Source organism: Siniperca chuatsi, linkage group LG11 (genome assembly GCF_020085105.1).
Source record: "Siniperca chuatsi isolate FFG_IHB_CAS linkage group LG11, ASM2008510v1, whole genome shotgun sequence".
Classification (NCBI taxonomy): Eukaryota; Metazoa; Chordata; class Actinopteri; order Centrarchiformes; family Sinipercidae; genus Siniperca; species Siniperca chuatsi.
This window is the reverse complement of record NC_058052.1, coordinates 29,669,925-29,690,697: the sequence shown is the minus strand read 5'-3', so window position 1 is coordinate 29,690,697 and position 20,773 is coordinate 29,669,925. Positions and strand designations below refer to the sequence as shown.

The window sequence follows — 20,773 nt, the reverse complement described above, 5'->3', positions numbered from 1 at the left end:
AGTAATCAGTAATCAGGCCTGTTGTTCTCTGGCTGCACCTCCCTCATCACTGTTAAGAACCTGATTAGCATGTGATCGGCTTGACCACGGTGTTAACACACTGTGGTAGACTTTGGGCAGATTGAATGTCAGACCACCATTTCTGTTCAAAGAGGGGTTTTCTTTTTTCACAAAAATGGCTTCTTTGACTCGTCTTTCAAACCAACTCTTCTCTCTACTTAGAATCTTCACCTCGCTGTCTTCAAATGTGCGGTTTGTAGCTTTTAGATGCAAACGCACGGCGCTCTGTAATCCTGAGTTAGCGTGTCGTCTGTGCTGATAAAGTCTTCTGTGAAGTGGCTGTTTGGTTTCGCCTATGTACCGTTCTTTGCAGTTTTCCTCGCTGCACTGAATGGAGTAAACTACATTGCTCTGTTTCTGTGTGGGCATCTTGTCCTTAGGGTGAAGAGTTTCTGTCTTAAAGTGTTGCCTGGTTTAAAGAAGACAGGAACATCGTGCTGTCTAAAGATCCTTTGTAGTTTTCAGACAGTCCAGACACATAAGGGATGGAGACTCTGTTCCTTCTTGGTTCTGGTTCTCTTTTGTCCTGTTTTTTGGCTCTTTTAACTTTGTTGAGAGCCCGAGTAGGATAACCACAGGCTGAGAGAGCGCTCTGGACCTGCCTCTCCTCTTTCTTCTGTAACACTCCTGGACGAATGAGGGACCACAGCGTCTTCTCTACACCTTCATCCTCTCCTCCTCCTCCTCCTGTTAAGTGTTTGCTGCCCTCTTGTGGTCACAGTGAGCAGCTGCAACACTGCAAAACAACACTGATAGGAATATTGATCTGATTAATACTGATGTATTATGTACAGAGGAAGTGCGGCACTCGGCGGTGACGGAGGCCACAACACAAACTAATAAAAAGAAAGAAGTTTGTTAAAGTTTGTACAGAAGGCTTCCGTACGACACCTTCGGGGTCCAGACAGAACGTCTTCATGTCGGGTCCACTGAGTGAAGACACACACAGGAAACTTCTTTTGAAGGTTTATTACAAAACGCAAGACAAAACATGTCAACTGGGTTTATTCTATTGGCAAACACGATACAATGACGAACAGCCTTCTACCTGCAGGTGAAGCTTCGCTGAAACCACGAACCAAAGAGAAAACAAACCAACACAACATGGATCGAAATGCAAAACTGTGGACAAAAAGAGAACGGCAGCTTTAAGGCCCGAAACTGAGGAAACACAAACCAGGAAGATGAAGAGCAGGAGGAGGAGGAGGAGGAACTTCTTTTCCTTATTTTCTACGGGAGGTTCGTAGTGCGACTGTCGGCCGTTTACACACACTTATAAATAGGTCACCATTAAATTAAGTCAAATCCAATTCACACAGTAAAATGTTATTCACAAACTGAAAGTGTCCGCTGCCGTCAGACAGCTCGACAAGCAGGAAACAATAAGTGTGGGGGGGGGGGCTTCAGGGGCCGCCGCCGTCCTCAGGTGATGGTTTTAGTTTGGCTGAAGCTGTCAGGGAGGAAAAACTCTGACGGGAAGTTCGTCCATGTTCGAGTCTTTAAATAACCAATCAGCTTCTGTTCACAGGATCGATTCTGTGATCAAACAGATGCAGACGTTTACTTTGTGGAAGCGGCTGCTTTGTGTTTGTATCTGATCACAGAATTCAATAAATTGTTGTTTTTTTTTATTAATAAATTATGTTTTTTTTTTTTTACCATTTTAGTTCAAATGTTTTCTCAGGCGTCAGTTCGTCTTTTCAATCAAACAATCAATGAATCTTTGTCCTTTCGGGTCCAGAAGAATTTCTGTTTTTGCTGTAAATCAACAAAAATCTCACATTTTACTTCACCGGATTCTTTTTAATAAACTGATCTGGAGGCTTTAACTTTGAAAAACCGGACATCTGCCGGATGTTGCTGCTGTCGTCTGCCGGAGTCGTTTCCTGTCTGCTGCTGTCGATGATGACGATGCTAAACGATGAAGGTGGCGGTGGTGTTGCTACGATAACGAGGGCAGCTAGGCCAGGCTCTCTTGTTTCTGTTTTGTTTTTTTAAACTTGTGAATCACATTTAAATACCATTTATACTTATATATTACAACATTGTTCCAAATTCATAAATATGTAGTGCAGTTTCCCCTTCGACCTCCACAACACGACCGCTCCGCTGCTAAAACGAGAAACCCAAACGTCAGACGCTGCAAATCAGTCATCAAACACATACAGCTGAAAAACTACAAATATGGCCGACTATCTGCAGGTTATAGTCTTCATGCAAACGTTAATGTGGAGGAACACCAGCTCTGACCAGTCAGCTCGTCTGCTCGGATTTCACATTTTAAAAATATCAAAGCTATAACACAGTTAACCAATCAGAACGTTGTGCCAATAAGAACTTCAGCCAATCGAAATCACTCTGATGGAAACCAGGAAGGAACCGGGCGGTGACGTCAGAGAGGAAAGAAAACGAACGTGGAGGCGAGCGGAGGAGTCGCTGCTCTGAACCTGACCAGACCTGTACGGAGGTTTACTAACGACAAAACTAACTCCAGCTTTTGTCAGCTGAGATTTGTGTCGTGGTTTCGTTTGAAAATAATTTTCAAGTCTCGCTGAATCGATAAGTCGAATCTTTTTAGTCATTTATCAGAGATCGTCTGTCTTCAGCGTCTTTGTGAGGATTTGTCTCTGGGTTTGGTTGGACAGATCAATAAACATCGATTAGAAATCATCATTAGTTTCAGCGCTTTTTTGATTCAGTCGTACGGAAGAACATCAGGGCCACGTTAAAAAAAAAAAAAAAATTTTAGTTTTGGATATCCCTCAAAAAATTAGCAGAAACATCAGAATTCTAAAAAACATGAAATTAAAAGGAAGTTAAATATTAAATTAAAGATTTATTTCAGATTCTGACTTTTTCCTCTGAACTCTACAGAAGAGATCGAGTGAAAAAAAGATTTACTTTGTGACATAAATCTGAATTATGAGACTTTAATATATATATATATATATATATATATATATATATATATATATATATATATATATATATATATATATATAAAAAAGTCATAATTATGAGGTTGGAGTGTTCAAAAGTTTGAGAAAAAACTACCTGATTGATCTCAGAAAATCAATTTCTTTACTGCATCGTAACATTTTCTGTTGAAACGGGACGATAACCAACACGGTGGCAGATTCTACTGTAAACCAATAGGATTTGAAGAGAGAAAGACACTTTGATTTGATTGGAGGAGCAGAGCGTTTGTTTGAAAATATCTGATGGTTTTTAAAGCTGGAGTTTTTGTTCACGATGTCACAGCTCGGCCGTCGCTCTCTGACGCCGGTTTACTGTTTGAGTTTATTTGTGCGTTCCGTAGTTTTTGTTTGTCGTTAATAAACTTCCGTAAAATCAAACCGACCTGCTGCCGTCGGATCTCAGCACTCAACAACAGGTTTTAATGTTGTTATGAATCTTTTCTGTGGAGACTCAGTTTCCCATAATGCTCTACGACATGCTGAGTTCTGACTGAAAGCCATCAGATGTACAGGTCCTGGGGCTGATGGGAAATGTGGTGGCAGGTGGGCGTGGCCTGTGACGGACAGATGAGAAGCTGACGGTAGCTCCCAGCTCTCTCCCCAGGTGGCTGATGGGAAATGGAGTGTAGAGAGGGCAGAATGAAAGCGAACAGCGTCCGTGTGCAACCTAACAGACAGGTGGAGGAGGGGCGGGGCGGGGCGGGGCACGGGGGTAACACTTTAAATCTAATCCCATCCTTAAGAGCAATTCGCTAAGGGTCAGTTATGACCATATATGGATATGACCATATGTGGAGATCCCCCCGCCATACGACCGTATACGATGTCCTGCTGCTATCTACACCAGAGAAGAATCAACCAGTTCCAGTTCCCCAAACCTGGACAAACAAACTGCCACGAGCGGCCCAGAATCTGTCCCCAACTGGTCCAGAACTGGTGAGAACTGGTCCAGAACTTTTCCAAATTAGAACTTTTCCAGAACTGGTCCCAAACCAGTCCAGAACCAGTCAGTGCTGATTCAGAACCAACCCAGAACAGGTACAGAACCGGTCCAAACCCAGCCCCGAGCCGGGTGACTTCACTCGGAGTCGGACTCCAGTGGGGCGGTCTCGTCTAAGACGACTCTCTTCCGGCGCTTGGCGGCGGCGGCTCGGGCACGCTGCTCCTCCTCCAGGTGGGCCTTCTTGTGGCGAGAGAAGCTGGACGAGTGCATGAAGGTCTTGTTGCAGGCCGCGCAGGTGTAGGTCTTGGTCTTGGTGGCGGGGAGTCCGGTCTTGACGTGAAGCTGCTTCTGATGCTGCTGCAGCTTCCCCCGCCCGCCGCCGTCCACCACCCTGTGGGTCTGCTGGTGCCGCGCCAGGCTGGAGGCGTGGCTGAACCGCTTCCCACACTGGCTGCAGCCGTGGCGACCGGCTCCTCCTCCGCCTCCGCCTCCCCCCTCCTCCTCCTCCTCTGAGATGGCGGAGCCCCGTTTGCCGGCCCGACCCCCCTTGCGGCGGCGGTTCTTCTTGCAGAGGGTGTAGAAGTTGGGCTTGTCACGGGAGCAGAGCTTGAGGCGGATCTTGAGGTCGGACGAGCTCTCGCCCAGGTTCTCCTTGCCTGGCGTGTAGTTGTCCAGCAGCTCCTTGACGTGGGTCACCTGGTGTTTGGACAGCTGCGTGGACGTCCTGAAGCTCATGTCGCACTGCGGGCAGGCGTAGAACTTATCTCCGCCCTGACTCTGAATGATGGCGGCCGCCACATGCTGCTGCTGCCTCTGCTGCTGCCTCTGCTGCTGCCTCTTGGTCTTCTTGTTCTTGCCGCCGGCCTTCAGCGAGTGGCGCAGGGCGGCCATGTTGGGGCCGAGGCCGACGTCCTTGGGGAGGCCTTTTCCTTTCTTGTGGATGAGGCGGTGGCGCGACAGGCTGGAGCTGTGATTAAACTCCTTCCCGCAGATGTTGCAGGGGTGGATCCGCCGCTTCCCGTGCAGCCGCAGGTGACTCCCCAGCATCCTGACAGGTGCAAACACACGATAAACCAAAAGTTAGGATCTGATGCAACTTTATTGATTGAAAAATGAGGGAGGAAAAGGTGTCATGGCGTAAATAAATAGTCAGTTAATCAGTTTTAAAATGAATCTAACCCTCGGCTGTCAGTTCCTCTCAGATTCACGTATCTCAGTAAACCGAATCTGGGACACAACAAGACCTGCAAGACGTTAACTCGGACGGACATTTTTCACTATTTTATTATGTTTTTAAACCAAACAACTCATCTGATTAATCGATAATGAAAACAAACATTAGTTGCAGCCGAAGAAAACGTTACTGTGTGAAGCCGGAGTGGAAAATAATGAATATATATAAAAACGAGCTCCAGCAGCAGAACTGGATCCCAGTTCGTTTACAGTTCTGCTCAGGATTATTAAAAACAATCTCACCTGCTCAGTGTGTCAGTGGAAGAACACTGAGACGCACCTGCTCAGGTGTTTCCACTCGTATCTCTTTTTAATTTATTGTTATTCATTAAAGTATTAGATTATTTGATAATGTTCTAGTGTAACAACAGATTATATTTCTGTGATCAAAGTTTAATTTGAAAACAGATTAAAAACTCTCTCTTTGTTTTCAGAGTTGCAACAGGAGGCGGCGCTGCTGGGTAACAGACGCGCCGAGGTAGACGTTAAGGAGATTTCGTTAAAAACTAAAGACTCGCTAGTGATGAGAAAATAAAAACAAGTCTGACGTTAAACATTTTAGTGATTTGGATTTTTTGTGATGTCACCTGGACCAGTTCTCCCACAGCTCCCAGTGACGTGACACGTGATCAACAGGAAGCTCACAGCCTGTTGTTCTCGGTCAGCTGACGTGGGCTGAGTGCGTCGATCTTATTACTGACGAGTCCTTTAATATTGATTACCTGCTGATATGAGTCTGATACTTTTAATTACCAAAATATTGACGAAATAAATGGCTACTAAATCTGACACACCTGATCGTTCCCCATCAGCTGTGGTGAACCCAGACGCCCTGTGACGGCCTCCTTCCTGTCTGTACAGGTGTGTGTCTGCGATCAGAGCTGTGTGAAGTTACTGCTGATGCAACCTGAACACTTCCTGCTGCTTCACATTAAAAGCTTTCCACTGGCGGGATGCTTTTATTGTGAAGAAGTTTATCACTGAGTTAGCGGAGCTTCATTAGCGACGCCACTGATCAATAAAACAGGTCCAATCAACCAGATGTGGACACATTCTGCTGTATTTGTTCAGGGGATCAGTTTTAAATGTTACTGTGACCGGCACACCTGCAACACCTCATCCAGGTGAGCTACTTTACCTGGCTGTTCGGTGGACAATGGAAAAACCCTTATGAGCGTCAGCTGATCTGAGCCGCAGCCGGAGACGTTTGTCATGGTAACCGGTGAAAGTGACGCCAGCTAAATACGCGGAGCTGCTTCCTGAATGTTTTCCACACGGCTCTGATCCCGAGGAGCGAGATCTGATTCAGCAACACGTCCGTTAGCGTCGCAGCTCAGAAATCCAGCTGACCAGCTGAACAACTTCCTGTTGACTGTTAAAGGTCACCGAGGTCAAATGAGAAAGGACGTCAGTTTGGAGATACCAGGTATCTAACTAAAGCTGAAATAAGTCGATTTATTGATTGGTTGATCGATTATCTTGTTTTAGCTATGTGTCTTCTATCAGCCCTTTTCAACTAAAGCTGCGTTTCCACCGCAGGACCAGAACCTTTGGAGGAACTGGTTTCCACCGCAGGACCAGAACCTTTGGAGGAACTGGTTTCCACCGCAGGGACCAGGTCTAAATTAAGTACCGGGGACATTATTTTACCCCCCAAAGGTCCCTGCTCGGGGGGTTGTACTTTCCAAAAGTACAGGCACTTTCGGGGCGGGGCTTGCTGCGCTTAACATTTCTGATTGGGCGAGCTCCGCCGGGCGGAGCAGCGGCGGTTTGACCGCCTGGATCGATGCGTTGCCGGGTGTGTTTTTCAGATGAAGCGTTGCGGTAAAGTGAAGTGGCGGCTGCAGACCGGCGTGTTTCCTCCTGCGACGCCGGCAGCCCTCGCGTCTCCTGCTGAAGCACGCAAACGCTGCGTTTCACACGTTTATATTTCTGCAGATTAATAAACAGCTGTGGGACTGAATGTGTGAACAGCGGCTGTTCTTGTGTCTGAAGACAGTGTACACGCTGCTGTATGTGTAGAAAGTGTTACCATATTCTAATACTACAGCGCTCTGAGCTCGCCGCTGTATAACGGGGAAACTGAGCCGCTGCTTCCTCAGGGTTTCAAACAGGTGACAGTGCACAGGTTAAAATAATAAGGTCCTCGTGCTGAACTGCAGGTGACGAGTTTAACAAGTTAAAACAACAGTTACGCAGCTGTGTGAAGGTGTGACTGAACGGTGTACTCTGCCTGATCTTCAGACCGCCGTGGAAACGCAGACGACAGCGGGCTGAAGGAACTTTTAGTTCCTGGTTCTTTGGGTGGAAACGCGGCTTATTTCTGCTTTAGAACCGACATGAAACAATCACAAAATAAAGTTTTATTTCTCACGCTGGTCTCTGATCGCGAGTCAGTCCCTGACTTCGTTTTTAACGTTAATGAACAGTAAATGTCCGAAACCTCGTCCTGATGTCGATACTACAGCACTTCCTTGTTTTCTGAATGAACGGTGCGCAAGTTGAAGCAGCCACGCTGTTGGACCAATCAGAGACGATCAGCCCTGCAAAGCTACCGCACAGGAGCTGCATTTACTTCCTGGTTCCTTCGGTCCAAACACAGTTTCAGTTGTTCCTGCGGTGAACGCTCTGTACATAATTACCTGAATGTCTGAATGAATAATAACTGATTTGTGGGGTTTTGGATTGTCAGCGTTAATGAATCCGTCTGAACTCTGGTAAACTGTTTACTCTGTAAACGATTAATCAGAAAGTAATTAGAGATGATTCGCTACTGAAAACAGTGAGTACAGACCTGCTGCCTTTGAAGCTCATCCCGCAGTGCGGGCAGGAGTAGCGCGCCTCCTGATGCGTCGGCTCCAGTGCCCGCTTGGTGGGCGGCGGCGCCCCGGCGCTCTTCCCGGTGTGCGTCTGCTGGTGGCGGTACAGGCTTGAGGCATGGCTGTAACACTTCCCGCAGTAGCTGCAGCGGTACTGCCGCTCGTCCGGCTCGAAGTCGGCCTGGTCCGAGTCGACCTCGCCGTCCAGCTGGCTGCTCCCCGCCTCCACCAGCACCTCCTGCTCCTCCTCGGTGTCGTCCTCGTCCTCGTCAGAGTCCGTCTTTATCTCCACGCTCTGCTCTGTCACCTCGCAAGGGTACACCTCCTCGTAGGGAGCGAAGAAAGCCTCGTCCGTCTCGATCTTCAGCTGGTCGGCCGTCAGGTCCGACGGGTCGTCCGAGTCCTTCTTCACGCAGGAGATGGTGAACTTGGAGCCGACCTCCGCCCACTTCACCACGTACTCGATGGGCTGAGTGTCCAGCTCCACCGTAATGAAGTCTGCACCCAGGGCGTCCGACTCCGACACCGCCAGCTCCGTCTCCGAGTCCTCCATCCTGAACAGAGGCCGGGGGGGGGAGGAAGAGGAAGGGTCAGAGGAGCAGCTACAGGCCTGGAGGGGGGAGAAGAAGAGGAAGAAGAAGAAGAACAAGAGGAGGAGGATAACAGATGTTATAATCAGTCCATGTCTGATCACTAGAAACATACAAGATGATCATGTGATGTTTGTTTGTGTTTCACCACAGAGGAGCAACTCAGCATCAGAATGAAAAGATCAATAATAATAATAATAAAAATAATAATAATAATAATAATAATAATAATAATGATACCAATAATATATTCTTTGGTTAAACAAAGATTCAGTGTGAAAGTTTGATCTAAAACATGTTTCAGTTTCACACAAACTAAAGAAATCTGTAGAAATTTGTTTAACTACAACATTTATATATCAAAAGGATTAAAAGTATAAAAGTACAACCAGTATAAAAATGATTAAAGGATAAAAGGATTAAAGTACAATAAGTATAAAAATGATTAAAGGATAAAAGGATTAAAATACAAAAAGGATTAAAGGATAAAAGGATTAAAGTAAAATAAGTATAAAAAGGATTAAAGGATAAAAGGATTAAAATACAATAAGTATAAAATGATTAAAGAATAAAAGGATTAAAGGATAAAAGGATTGAAGTACAAAAAGGATTAAAGGATAAAAGGATTAAAGTAAAATAAGTATAAAAAGGATTAAAGGATAAAAGGATTAAAATACAATAAGTATAAAATGATTAAAGGATAAAAGGATTAAAGGATAAAAGGATTATAATATAAAAATGATTAAAGGATAAAAGGATTAAAATATAAAAAGGATTAAAGGATAAAAGGATTAAAGTACAATAAGTATAAAAATGATTAAAGGATAAAAGGATTAAAGGACAAAAGGATTAAAATACAAAAATGATTAAAGGATAAAAGGATTAAAATATAAAAATGATTAAAGGATAAAAGGATTAAAGGATAAAAGGATTAAAATACAAAAATGATTAAAGGATAAAAGGATTAAAGTACAATAAGTATAAAAATGATTAAAGGATAAAATGATTAAAGGATAAAAGGATTAAAATATAAAAAGGATTAAAGGATAAAAGGATTAAAATACAATAAGTATAAAATGATTAAAGGATAAAAGGATTATAATATAAAAATGATTAAAGGATAAAAGGATTAAAGGACAAAAGGATTAAAATACAAAAATGATTAAAGGATAAAAGGATTAAAATATAAAAAGGATTAAAGGATAAAAGGATTAAAGTACAATAAGTATAAAAAGGATCAAAGGATTATAATATAAAAATGATTAAAAGATAAAAGGATTAAAGGATAAAAGGATTAAAGTACAATAAGTATAAAAGTATAATCAGTGGACCACGTCGATAAAATCCTCCGTCAGTTGTAAATGTTGTGATATTGATATTTACTGTGATTTAATGAATTAAAAATATCTGTTTTTGTTGAATCCAGTGAATTAAACACCTGATAAATAAAAGGCGGTCGAGCTGCAACTAACTATTATTTTCTTTAACCTTTTTTTAATTAATCGATTAATCGTTTGGTCTATAAAATGTCAAATATTGTTGAAAAATGTCCAATGTGAGGTCTTAAGATGTCTCATTTTATTTCAGCAACATTTGAAGTTTTTGGCCTTTCAGCTTAAAAAATGACTGAAACGATTAATCGATCATGAAAATAGTTGACAATAAATTGTGTACTGATCGACAAAGTGGGCAAATATAAAACTCCAGTAGCTTCCATCAGTCCAGCTTACATATATAAGTTATTGATCTGCTCCAGCATCATTAACAAAAACATGGTTTGTTGTAAACTGATGGCTCAGAGCTGCAATGATTCATTGATCAGTCGATCAACAGAAAATGAATCAGCAACTATTTTGATAATTGATTCATCGTTTCAGTTATTTTTCAAGCAAAAATACTAAAATATTTGCTGCGTTCAGCTTCTCAGATGTGATGATTTGATGCTTGTATTTGTTTTATTTCTCAGTAAACTGAATCTGTTTGGACTGTTGGTCCAATAAAACATGAATGTGTTATTTTTCAGTTTTCTGACACTTTGAAAGGGTTAAATAACGTGTGTGACATGTTATAATGAAAGGGTTAAATAACGTGTGTGACATGTTATAATGAAAGGGTTAAATAACATGTGACATGTTATAATGAAAGGGTCAAATAACGTGTCTGACATGTTATAATGAAAGGGTCAAATAACGTGTCTGACATGTTATAATGAAAGGGTCAAATAACGTGTCTGACATGTTATAATGAAAGGGTCAAATAACGTGTCTGACATGTTATAATGAAAGGGTCAAATAACGTGTCTGACATGTTATAATGAAAGGGTTAAATAACATGTGACATGTTATAATGAAAGGGTTAAATAACATGTGACATGTTATAATGAAAGGGTTAAATAACATGTCTGACATGTTATAATGAAAGGGTTAAATAACGTGTGTGACATGTTATAATGAAAGGGTCAAATAACGTGTCTGACATGTTATAATGAAAGGGTCAAATAACGTGTCTGACATGTTATAATGAAAGGGTCAAATAACGTGTCTGACATGTTATAATGAAAGGGTCAAATAACGTGTCTGACATGTTATAATGAAAGGGTCAAATAACGTGTCTGACATGTTATAATGAAAGGGTTAAATAACGTGACATGTTATAATGAAAGGGTTAAATAACGTGACATGTTATAATGAAAGGGTTAAATAACATCTGACATGTTATAATGAAAGGGTTAAATAACGTGTGTGACATGTTATAATGAAAGGGTTAAATAGTGTGACATGTTATAATGAAAGGGTTAAATAACATGTCTGACATGTTATAATGAAAGGGTTAAATAACATGACATGTTATAATGAAAGGGTTAAATAACATGTGACATGTTATAATGAAAGGGTTAAATAACATGTCTGACATGTTATAATGAAAGGGTTAAATAACATGTCTGACATGTTATAATGAAAGGGTTAAATAACATGTCTGACATGTTATAATGAAAGGGTTAAATAACATGTCTGACATGTTATAATGAAAGGGTTAAATAACATGTCTGACATGTTATAATGAAAGGGTTAAATAACATGTCTGACATGTTATAATGAAAGGGTTAAATAACATGTGACATGTTATAATGAAAGGGTTAAATAACATGTGACATGTTATAATGAAAGGGTTAAATAACATGTGACATGTTATAATGAAAGGGTTAAATAACATGTGACATGTTATAATGAAAGGGTTAAATAACATGTGACATGTTATAATGAAAGGGTTAAATAACATGTCTGACATGTTATAATGAAAGGGTTAAATAACGTGTGACATGTTATAATGAAAGGGTTAAATAACATGTCTGACATGTTATAATGAAAGGGTTAAATATAACGTGACATGCTATAATGAAAGGGTTAAATAACGTGTGTGACATGTTATAATGAAAGGGTTAAATAACATGTGACATGTTATAATGAAAGGGTTAAATATAATGTGACATGTTATAATGAAAGGGTTAAATAACGTGTGTGACATGTTATAATGAAAGAGTTAAATAACATGACATGTTATAATGAAAGGGTTAAATATAATGTGACATGTTATAATGAAAGGGTTAAATAACATGTGTGACATGTTATAATGAAAGGGTTAAATAACATGTGACATGTTATAATGAAAGGGTTAAATAGTGTGACATGTTATAATGAAAGGGTTAAATAACATGTCTGACATGTTATAATGAAAGGGTTAAATAACATGTGACATGTTATAATGAAAGGGTTAAATAACATGTGACATGTTATAATGAAAGAGTTAAATAACATGTGACATGTTATAATGAAAGAGTTAAATAACATGTGACATGTTATAATGAAAGAGTTAAATAACATGTGACATGTTATAATGAAAGGGTTAAATAACATCTGACATGTTATAATGAAAGGGTTAAATAACATGTGACATGTTATAATGAAAGGCATTGATCATTCTCACTATCCGTTAATCTGACAACTTCTCGATTAATCGATTAATCGATTAATCGTTTGGTCTGTTAAACTTCAGAAAACTGCTGATGTCATGAGTCGTCAATATATTGAACCATAAAGTTTCCAAAAGACAAACTGAACATTTGAAGTTTCAACAAGAGAATTTGGGGATTTTTTACTTTAAAAAATGACTGAAACAATTAATTGCTTATGAAAATAGTTGCAGATATATTTTCTGTCAATCAGCTAATTGATGAATGAACTAACTGAGTATAAACACATTTAATACTGTATATTGATCTGACTGATCGACCACGAGATGATGTAAATGTGTGATTTTCACTTTAATATGTGTAAATAACAACATGCGGAACGAGTAACAGCTGCAAACCAACCGTTTGATTAACCGATCATCTGAATAGTTACCAATTAATATTCTGTTGATCGACGACTCGATTAACCCTTTGGTTCCCAAACCTTTTAGCTCGTGAGCCCGTAAAACAAAGAGCATCTACAGCAGACGAAAGCTGATCAACGAGCACACTCACAAACGATCGATTAATCTGCCCATTATTTTCTCAAGTCATTGATTCACTGTCGGTCTATGAAAGCTGACACACTGGATCAATGGTGGTCTTGATTGATAACTGAAGTAAATAATTACTTAATTATCAAAACAGTTGACGATGCATTTTTTAGGCAACTGATCGATTCAGCTCCGATGATATAAAGTGACACAAAATCATTCAACCGATTAATCAATTAGTCAGTTATCAGAAAATGAATCAGCTGTTTTATAATCTGTTTTACGTGAACTGAAAATCTCTGGCTTCTAACGAACACGAACATCTTCGTTATTTTGCCATTTCGAGACTAAACGACGCGCCGATGCAGAAACTAATAATCGATTGATAATCGATCGACGAAAAGAATCATTAGCCGCAGGTCACTAGATTCATTTGTTATGAATTATTAGACATTCAGAAAACAAAGGACATGTCTGAGGTCAGTCTGAGAGGCCACAGTGACGCTGACACTCCATATAAGGTCAGTACTCCGTGACGTCACAGTAAATAATAAAGACAGGTGACCTCTGACCTCCTGCAGCCAAAACAACCGCCAACACAAATGTAATATTTAGGAGATCGCTGATATGAGCTTCATAACGTCACGTGGCCTCCGTCCGTCTGATGCTTGTGCTGAAAACGGTAACGCAGATAATAATCATCCGGCTGCTCTGTGACACTTTCATTCTTTAAGCCAGCCCGTCACGCCAAACTCCCTTCAAATATCCGTCATTTTGAGTGTCTCCCAGTTTGCCGGGAGCCGTACCTAGCTGACAGACGGACCTTTGCTTTTTAACAAATTGTTCTCTCGCTCTTCAGTCTAGGATGTATTAACTAAAACAAGCAGCATTTAACGTGCATTGGATAGAAACACGTATAACAGATTTCCTCATTACTGCCGCGATTACTTCCCACTGAATACCCCGCGGAGGGCGGCTGCTGGCAGGGCATCCATTATTAAATATGACATTTCATTCAAAATTAGAGCTGATCTTTGGGTTATCTCAATGCCGAAATAATTACAAGAACCTTTTGTTCCGTGAAATGTCTTAAATGGTTTTCAAAATTATTTCATGTTGGGCGTAAAGCGTGGAGGTTTTAAATATTGGAGTTTTTGAGTGGAGTTCCGGGGCTCGGCCGGGCTCAGTGTCAGTGATGAGGAAGCAGAGGAGGGATTTTCTCGTCCCTGAACGTTAACTGTCAAAATAAAAGAGCAAACTGCCGAATAAACGACTCTAACCGGATTTGGCGGTGAAACGTGTCGGGATTCGATTACTCACCGAGCTTTCGGCGGGGGCACAGCGGCGTAAACGTTAAAATTTTACCGGTGGAGACGGTCACAATAAACAGGAAGCAGGGGACGTGGACACAAAGCATTGTGGGAAAGGATTAAATGGTTGCGAAGAACGGAAGTACGGCGGATTGTCCTTCAAAATAAAACCAAATACAAAAAACAATAAACAATAAAATAAAACAGAAAATAAAATAGAAAAATATTACAATATATAATATTATAACTAAATAAATATTAAATAAACTCTAAAATATAAAATAAATGAAAATATAATAATAATATACAATAACATAAATATAAACCAAAATACTATAAAAATAAAATTATAGTTAAATAATGATGTGTAAAACTGTAATTTTTTTAGACTATATTTGGGTATATAATGATGATGATGATGATGATGATGATGATGAGTGCTGCCACTTCTGGAAAATAAAAAAACCTAAAATAACTTTTAATGCAGGCGACTTGTTGGTGCAGTCCGACTACCCTAACCCTGTTTATTACTGTTTATTACTGTTTATTACCCTGTTTATTAGATAATTACCCTGTTTATTACTGTTTATTACTGTTTATTACTGTTTATTACCCTGTTTATTCCTGTTTATTACTGTTTATTACTGTTTATTACCCTGTTTATTAGATAATTACCCTGTTTATTACTGTTTATTACTGTTTATTACTGTTTATTACTGTTTATTACCCTGTTTATTAGATAATTACCCTGTTTATTACTGTTTATTACTGTTTATTACTGTTTATTACTGTTTATTACCCTGTTTATTAGATAATTACCCTGTTTATTACTGTTTATTACTGTTTATTACTGTTTATTACTGTTTATTACCCTGTTTATTAGATAATTACCCTGTTTATTACTGTTTATTACTGTTTATTACTGTTTATTACCCTGTTTATTCCTGTTTATTCCTGTTTATTACTGTTTATTACTGTTTATTCCTGTTTATTACTGTTTATTACCCTGTTTATTCCTGTTTATTACTGTTTATTACTGTTTATTACCCTGTTTATTAGATAATTACCCTGTTTATTACTGTTTATTACTGTTTATTACCCTGTTTATTCCTGTTTATTACTGTTTATTACTGTTTATTACCCTGTTTATTAGATAATTACCCTGTTTATTACTGTTTATTACTGTTTATTACTGTTTATTACCCTGTTTATTAGATAATTACCCTGTTTATTACTGTTTATTCCTGTTTATTCCTGTTTATTACTGTTTATTACTGTTTATTCCTGTTTATTACCCTGTTTATTACTGTTTATTACCCTGTTTATTCCTGTTTATTACCCTGTTTATTCCTGTTTATTACTGTTTATTCCTGTTTATTCCTGTTTATTACTGTTTATTCCTGTTTATTACCCTGTTTATTACTGTTTATTCCTGTTTATTACCCTGTTTATTCCTGTTTATTACTGTTTATTCCTGTTTATTCCTGTTTATTACTGTTTATTCCTGTTTATTACCCTGTTTATTAGATAATTACCCTGTTTATTACTGTTTATTACTGTTTATTACTGTTTATTACCCTGTTTATTCCTGTTTATTACTGTTTATTACTGTTTATTACCCTGTTTATTAGATAATTACCCTGTTTATTACTGTTTATTACTGTTTATTACTGTTTATTACTGTTTATTACCCTGTTTATTAGATAATTACCCTGTTTATTACTGTTTATTACTGTTTATTACCCTGTTTATTCCTGTTTATTCCTGTTTATTACTGTTTATTACTGTTTATTCCTGTTTATTACTGTTTATTACCCTGTTTATTCCTGTTTATTACTGTTTATTACTGTTTATTACCCTGTTTATTAGATAATTACCCTGTTTATTACTGTTTATTACTGTTTATTACCCTGTTTATTCCTGTTTATTACTGTTTATTACTGTTTATTACCCTGTTTATTAGATAATTACCCTGTTTATTACTGTTTATTACTGTTTATTACTGTTTATTACCCTGTTTATTAGATAATTACCCTGTTTATTACTGTTTATTCCTGTTTATTCCTGTTTATTACTGTTTATTACTGTTTATTCCTGTTTATTACCCTGTTTATTACTGTTTATTACCCTGTTTATTCCTGTTTATTACTGTTTATTCCTGTTTATTACCCTGTTTATTCCTGTTTATTACTGTTTATTCCTGTTTATTCCTGTTTATTACTGTTTATTCCTGTTTATTACCCTGTTTATTCCTGTTTATTACTGTTTATTCCTGTTTATTCCTGTTTATTCCTGTTTATTACCCTGTTGGAGGAGGAGGAGGAGAGAGGATGAAGAGGAGGAGGAGAGAGGATGAAGAGGAGGAGGAGAGAGGATGAAGAGGAGGAGGAGAGAGGATGAAGAGGAGCAGGAGCAGGATGAAGAGGAGGAGGAAGAGAAGATGAAGAGGAGGAGGAGGAGAGAGGATGAAGAGGAGCAGGAGGAAGAGGAGCAGGAGAGAGGATGAAGAGGAGCAGGAGGAAGAGGAGCAGGAGGAAGAGGAGCAGGAGCAGGATGAAGAGGAGGAGGAGGAGAGGATGAAGAGGAGGAGGAGGAGAGAGGATGAAGAGGAGCAGGAGGAAGAGGAGCAGGAGGAAGAGGAGCAGGAGCAGGATGAAGAGGAGGAGGAGGAGAGGATGAAGAGGAGGAGGAGGAGAGGATGAAGAGGAGCAGGAGGATGAAGAGGAGGAGGAGGAGTGGATGAAGAGGAGCAGGATGAAGAGGAGCAGGAGGAGAGAGGATGAAGAGGAGGAGGATGAAGAGGAGCAGGAGGAGAGAGGATGAAGAGGAGGAGGATGAAGAGGAGCAGGAGGAGAGAGGATGAAGAGGAGGAGGATGAAGAGGAGGAGGAGCAGGATGAAGAGGAGGAGGAGGAGGATGAAGAGCAGCAGGAGGAGAGAGGATGAAGAGGAGCAGGATGAAGAGGAGGAAGAGAGAGGATGAAGAAGAGCAGGAGAGAGGATGAAGAGGAGCAGGATGAAGAGGAGGAAGAGAGAGGATGAAGAAGAGCAGGAGAGAGGATGAAGAGGAGCAGGAGCGGGATGAAGAGGAGCAGGGGGAGAGGATGAAGAGGAGGAAGAGAGAGGATGAAGAAGAGCAGGAGAGAGGATGAAGAGGAGCAGGAGAGAGGATGAAGAGGAGCAGGAGGAGGATGAAGAGGAGCAGGAGCGGGATGAAGAGGAGCAGGGGGAGAGGATGAAGAGGAGCAGGAGGAGAGAGGATGAAGAGGAGCAGGAGGAGGATGAAGAGGAGGAGGAGGAAGAGGAGGAGGATGAAGAGGAGCAGGAGGAGAGAGGATGAAGAGGAGCAGGAGGAGGATGAAGAGGAGGAGGAGGAGAGAGGATGAAGAGGAGCAGGAGGAGAGAGGATGAAGAGGAGGAGGAGGGGAGAGGATGAAGAGGAGCAGGAGGAAGAGGAGCAGGAGGAAGAGGAGCAGGAGGAGAGAGGATGAAGAGGGGGAGGAAGAGGAGCAGGAGCAGGATGAAGAGGAGGAGGAGGAGAGAGGATGAAGAGGAGCAGGAGGAAGAGGAGCAGGAGCAGGAGGAAGAGGAGCAGGAGGAGAGGATGAACAGGAGGAGGAAGAGGAGCAGGAGCAGGATGAAGAGGAGGAGGAGGAGAGAGGATGAAGAGGAGCAGGAGGAAGAGGAGCAGGAGGAAGAGCAGCAGGAGCAGGATGAAGAGGAGGAGGAGAGAGGATGAAGAGGAGCAGGAGGAAGAGGAGCAGGAGGAAGAGGAGCAGGAGGAGAGAGGATGAAGAGGGGGAGGAAGAGGAGCAGGAGCAGGATGAAGAGGAGGAGGAGGAGGAGAGAGGATGAAGAGGAGGAGGAGGAAGAGGAGCAGGAGGAGAGAGGATGAAGAGGAGGAGGAGGAGAGAGGAGGAAGAGCAGCAGGAGCAGGATGAAGAGGAGGAGGAGGAGAGAGGATGAAGAGGAGCAGGAGGAGCAGGAGCAGGAGGAAGAGCAGCAGGAGGAGAGAGGATGAAGAGGAGGAGGAGGAGAGAGGATGAAGAGGAGGAGGAGGAAGAGGAGCAGGAGGAGCAGGAGCAGGATGAAGAGCAGCAGGAGGAGAGAGGATGAAGAGGAGGAGGAGGAGAGAGGATGAAGAGGAGCAGGAGGAGCAGGAGCAGGAGGAAGAGCAGCAGGAGGAGAGAGGATGAAGAGCAGCAGGAGGAGAGAGGATGAAGAGGAGGAGGAGGAAGAGGAGCAGGAGGAGAGAGGATGAAGAGGAGCAGGAGGAAGAGGAGCAGGAGGAAGAGGAGCAGGAGCAGGATGAAGAGGAGCAGGAGGAGAGAGGATGAAGAGGAGGAGGAAGAGGAGCAGGAGCAGGATGAAGAGGAGGAGCAGGAGAGAGGATGAAGAGGAGGAGCAGGAGGAGAGAGGATGAAGAGGAGCAGGAGGAAGAGGAGCAGGAGCAGGAGGAAGAGGAGCAGGAGGAGAGGATGAACAGGAGGAGGAAGAGGAGCAGGAGCAGGATGAAGAGGAGGAGGAGGAGAGAGGATGAAGAGGAGCAGGAGGAAGAGGAGCAGGAGGAAGAGCAGCAGGAGCAGGATGAAGAGGAGGAGGAGAGAGGATGAAGAGGAGCAGGAGGAAGAGGAGCAGGAGGAAGAGGAGCAGGAGGAGAGAGGATGAAGAGGGGGAGGAAGAGGAGCAGGAGCAGGATGAAGAGGAGGAGGAGGAGGAGAGAGGATGAAGAGGAGGAGGAGGAAGAGGAGCAGGAGAGAGAGGATGATGAAGAGGAGGAGGAGAGAGAGGAGGAAGAGCAGCAGGAGCAGGATGAAGAGGAGGAGGAGGAGAGAGGATGAAGAGGAGCAGGAGGAGCAGGAGCAGGAGGAAGAGCAGCAGGAGGAGAGAGGATGAGAGAGGAGGAGGAGGAGAGAGGATGAAGAGGAGCAGGAGGAGCAGGAGCAGGAGGAAGAGCAGCAGGAGGAGAGAGGATGAAGAGGAGGAGGAGGAGAGAGGATGAAGAGGAGGAGGAGGAAGAGGAGCAGGAGGAGCAGGAGCAGGATGAAGAGCAGCAGGAGGAGAGAGGATGAAGAGGAGGAGGAGGAGAGAGGATGAAGAGGAGCAGGAGGAGCAGGAGCAGGAGGAAGAGCAGCAGGAGGAGAGAGGATGAAGAGCAGCAGGAGGAGAGAGGATGAAGAGGAGGAGGAGGAAGAGGAGCAGGAGGAGAGAGGATGAAGAGGAGCAGGAGGAAGAGGAGCAGGAGGAAGAGGAGCAGGAGCAGGATGAAGAGGAGCAGGAGGAGAGAGGATGAAGAGGAGGAGGAAGAGGAGCAGGAGCAGGATGAAGAGGAGGAGCAGGAGGAGAGAGGATGAAGAGGAGCAGGAGGAGAGGATGAAGAGCAGCAGGAGAGAGGATGAAGAGGAGGAGCAGGAGGAGAGAGGATGAAGAGGAGCAGGAGGAGAGGATGAAGAGCAGCAGGAGAGAGGATGAAGAGGAGGAGCAGGAGGAGAGAGGATGAAGAGGAGCAGGAGGAGAGGATGAAGAGCAGCAGGAGAGAGGATGAAGAGGAGGAGCAGGAGGAGAGAGGATGAAGAGCAGCAGGAGCAGTAAATATTCAGGCCTCCGGTTTGTTTTCCGTTACCGCAGCAGCGGCACCGTGTGTCTGTTCAGCATTAACCGGCTCGGCTGCGGTATTTTCCCGGGACCGGCCTTCACGCGAGCCTCTCCCGGTGGACGTCGCGTCACCGCGGATCCATCCGGACGCCTCAACACACACGAGCCATGTTCGACACATCCACACCGCGCGCCGCTCCGACACAACCCGCCCCGTTTTCGGCTTTTTACCGGTCAAATCACGAGGATCATTTTCAAGCCAAACACTTACGATTCAACCCGGATCGGTCCCGCTTCTCCCGGTTCGGTCCTCGGTGAGAATTTGAGTCCGTTATCTCTGCCGCACCTCTGTCACATCGCAGTCGGAGAGCAGCGGCAGCCTGTCGGCTAGCAACCGCTGCCGCGACGTCGCTGATGCGGTGCGGAGCGGCACAGAGCGGCAGGTCGCCGGGCAGAGTGGATGGGACGCTGCGTCTCAGGGGCGGCAGGCGGCGAACTGTCCGGATGCTCTCCGGACTGTGATTGGCTCAGCTACTGCGCAGCCTGCTCGCTGCATCGAATCTGATTGGCCGGCGGACTGAAAACCCGCAAACTCTCCCAAATGTCGTGAAGTGTCGTGAAGCTGTCGTGAATCCGACAGAACCGAGACCGAGCGGGTTCAAACGAATATAGTTCGTGTTTATGTGATTAAATCTGTATTTTTAAAGTCAGATATATGTACTGAAGGTGTATTTTATCGGTGT

The 20,773-nt window shown here is 42.6% G+C and overlaps 1 protein-coding gene across 2 annotated transcripts; it reads right to left on the bottom strand.

Moving 5' to 3' along the window:
* Nucleotides 1–1,014: 1,014 nt before the first annotated feature.
* LOC122884123 (zinc finger protein 135) lies at nucleotides 1,015–20,498 on the bottom strand. 2 transcript variants are annotated; one of them, XM_044213548.1, is made up of 3 exons: nucleotides 20,302–20,498; nucleotides 8,009–8,643; nucleotides 1,015–5,029 (listed from the first exon to the last, which is right to left on the bottom strand). In XM_044213548.1, exons 2-3 carry the CDS (start codon nucleotides 8,584–8,586, stop codon nucleotides 4,117–4,119), a joined length of 1,491 nt encoding a protein of 496 aa, XP_044069483.1. In that variant the 5' UTR covers nucleotides 8,587–8,643; nucleotides 20,302–20,498; the 3' UTR covers nucleotides 1,015–4,116. The 2 variants fall into 2 exon arrangements, with proteins under 2 accessions (XP_044069483.1, XP_044069482.1); XM_044213547.1 differs by lacking the exon at nucleotides 20,302–20,498 and adding an exon at nucleotides 14,447–14,585.
* Between the last annotated feature and the right edge of the window lie 275 nt (nucleotides 20,499–20,773).

What these genes read in the sequence shown, in the direction of transcription:
- LOC122884123 (XM_044213548.1), bottom strand. Translation starts at nt 8,586, where the DNA reads ATGGAGGACTCGGAGACGGAGCTGGCGGTGTCGGAGTCGGACGCCCTG. An exon ending in ATGAGCTTCAAAGGCAGCAG is followed by an intron (nt 5,030 to 8,008) that starts GTCTGTACTCAC and finishes TGCACCTGTCAG; the next exon opens with GATGCTGGGGAGTCACCTGC.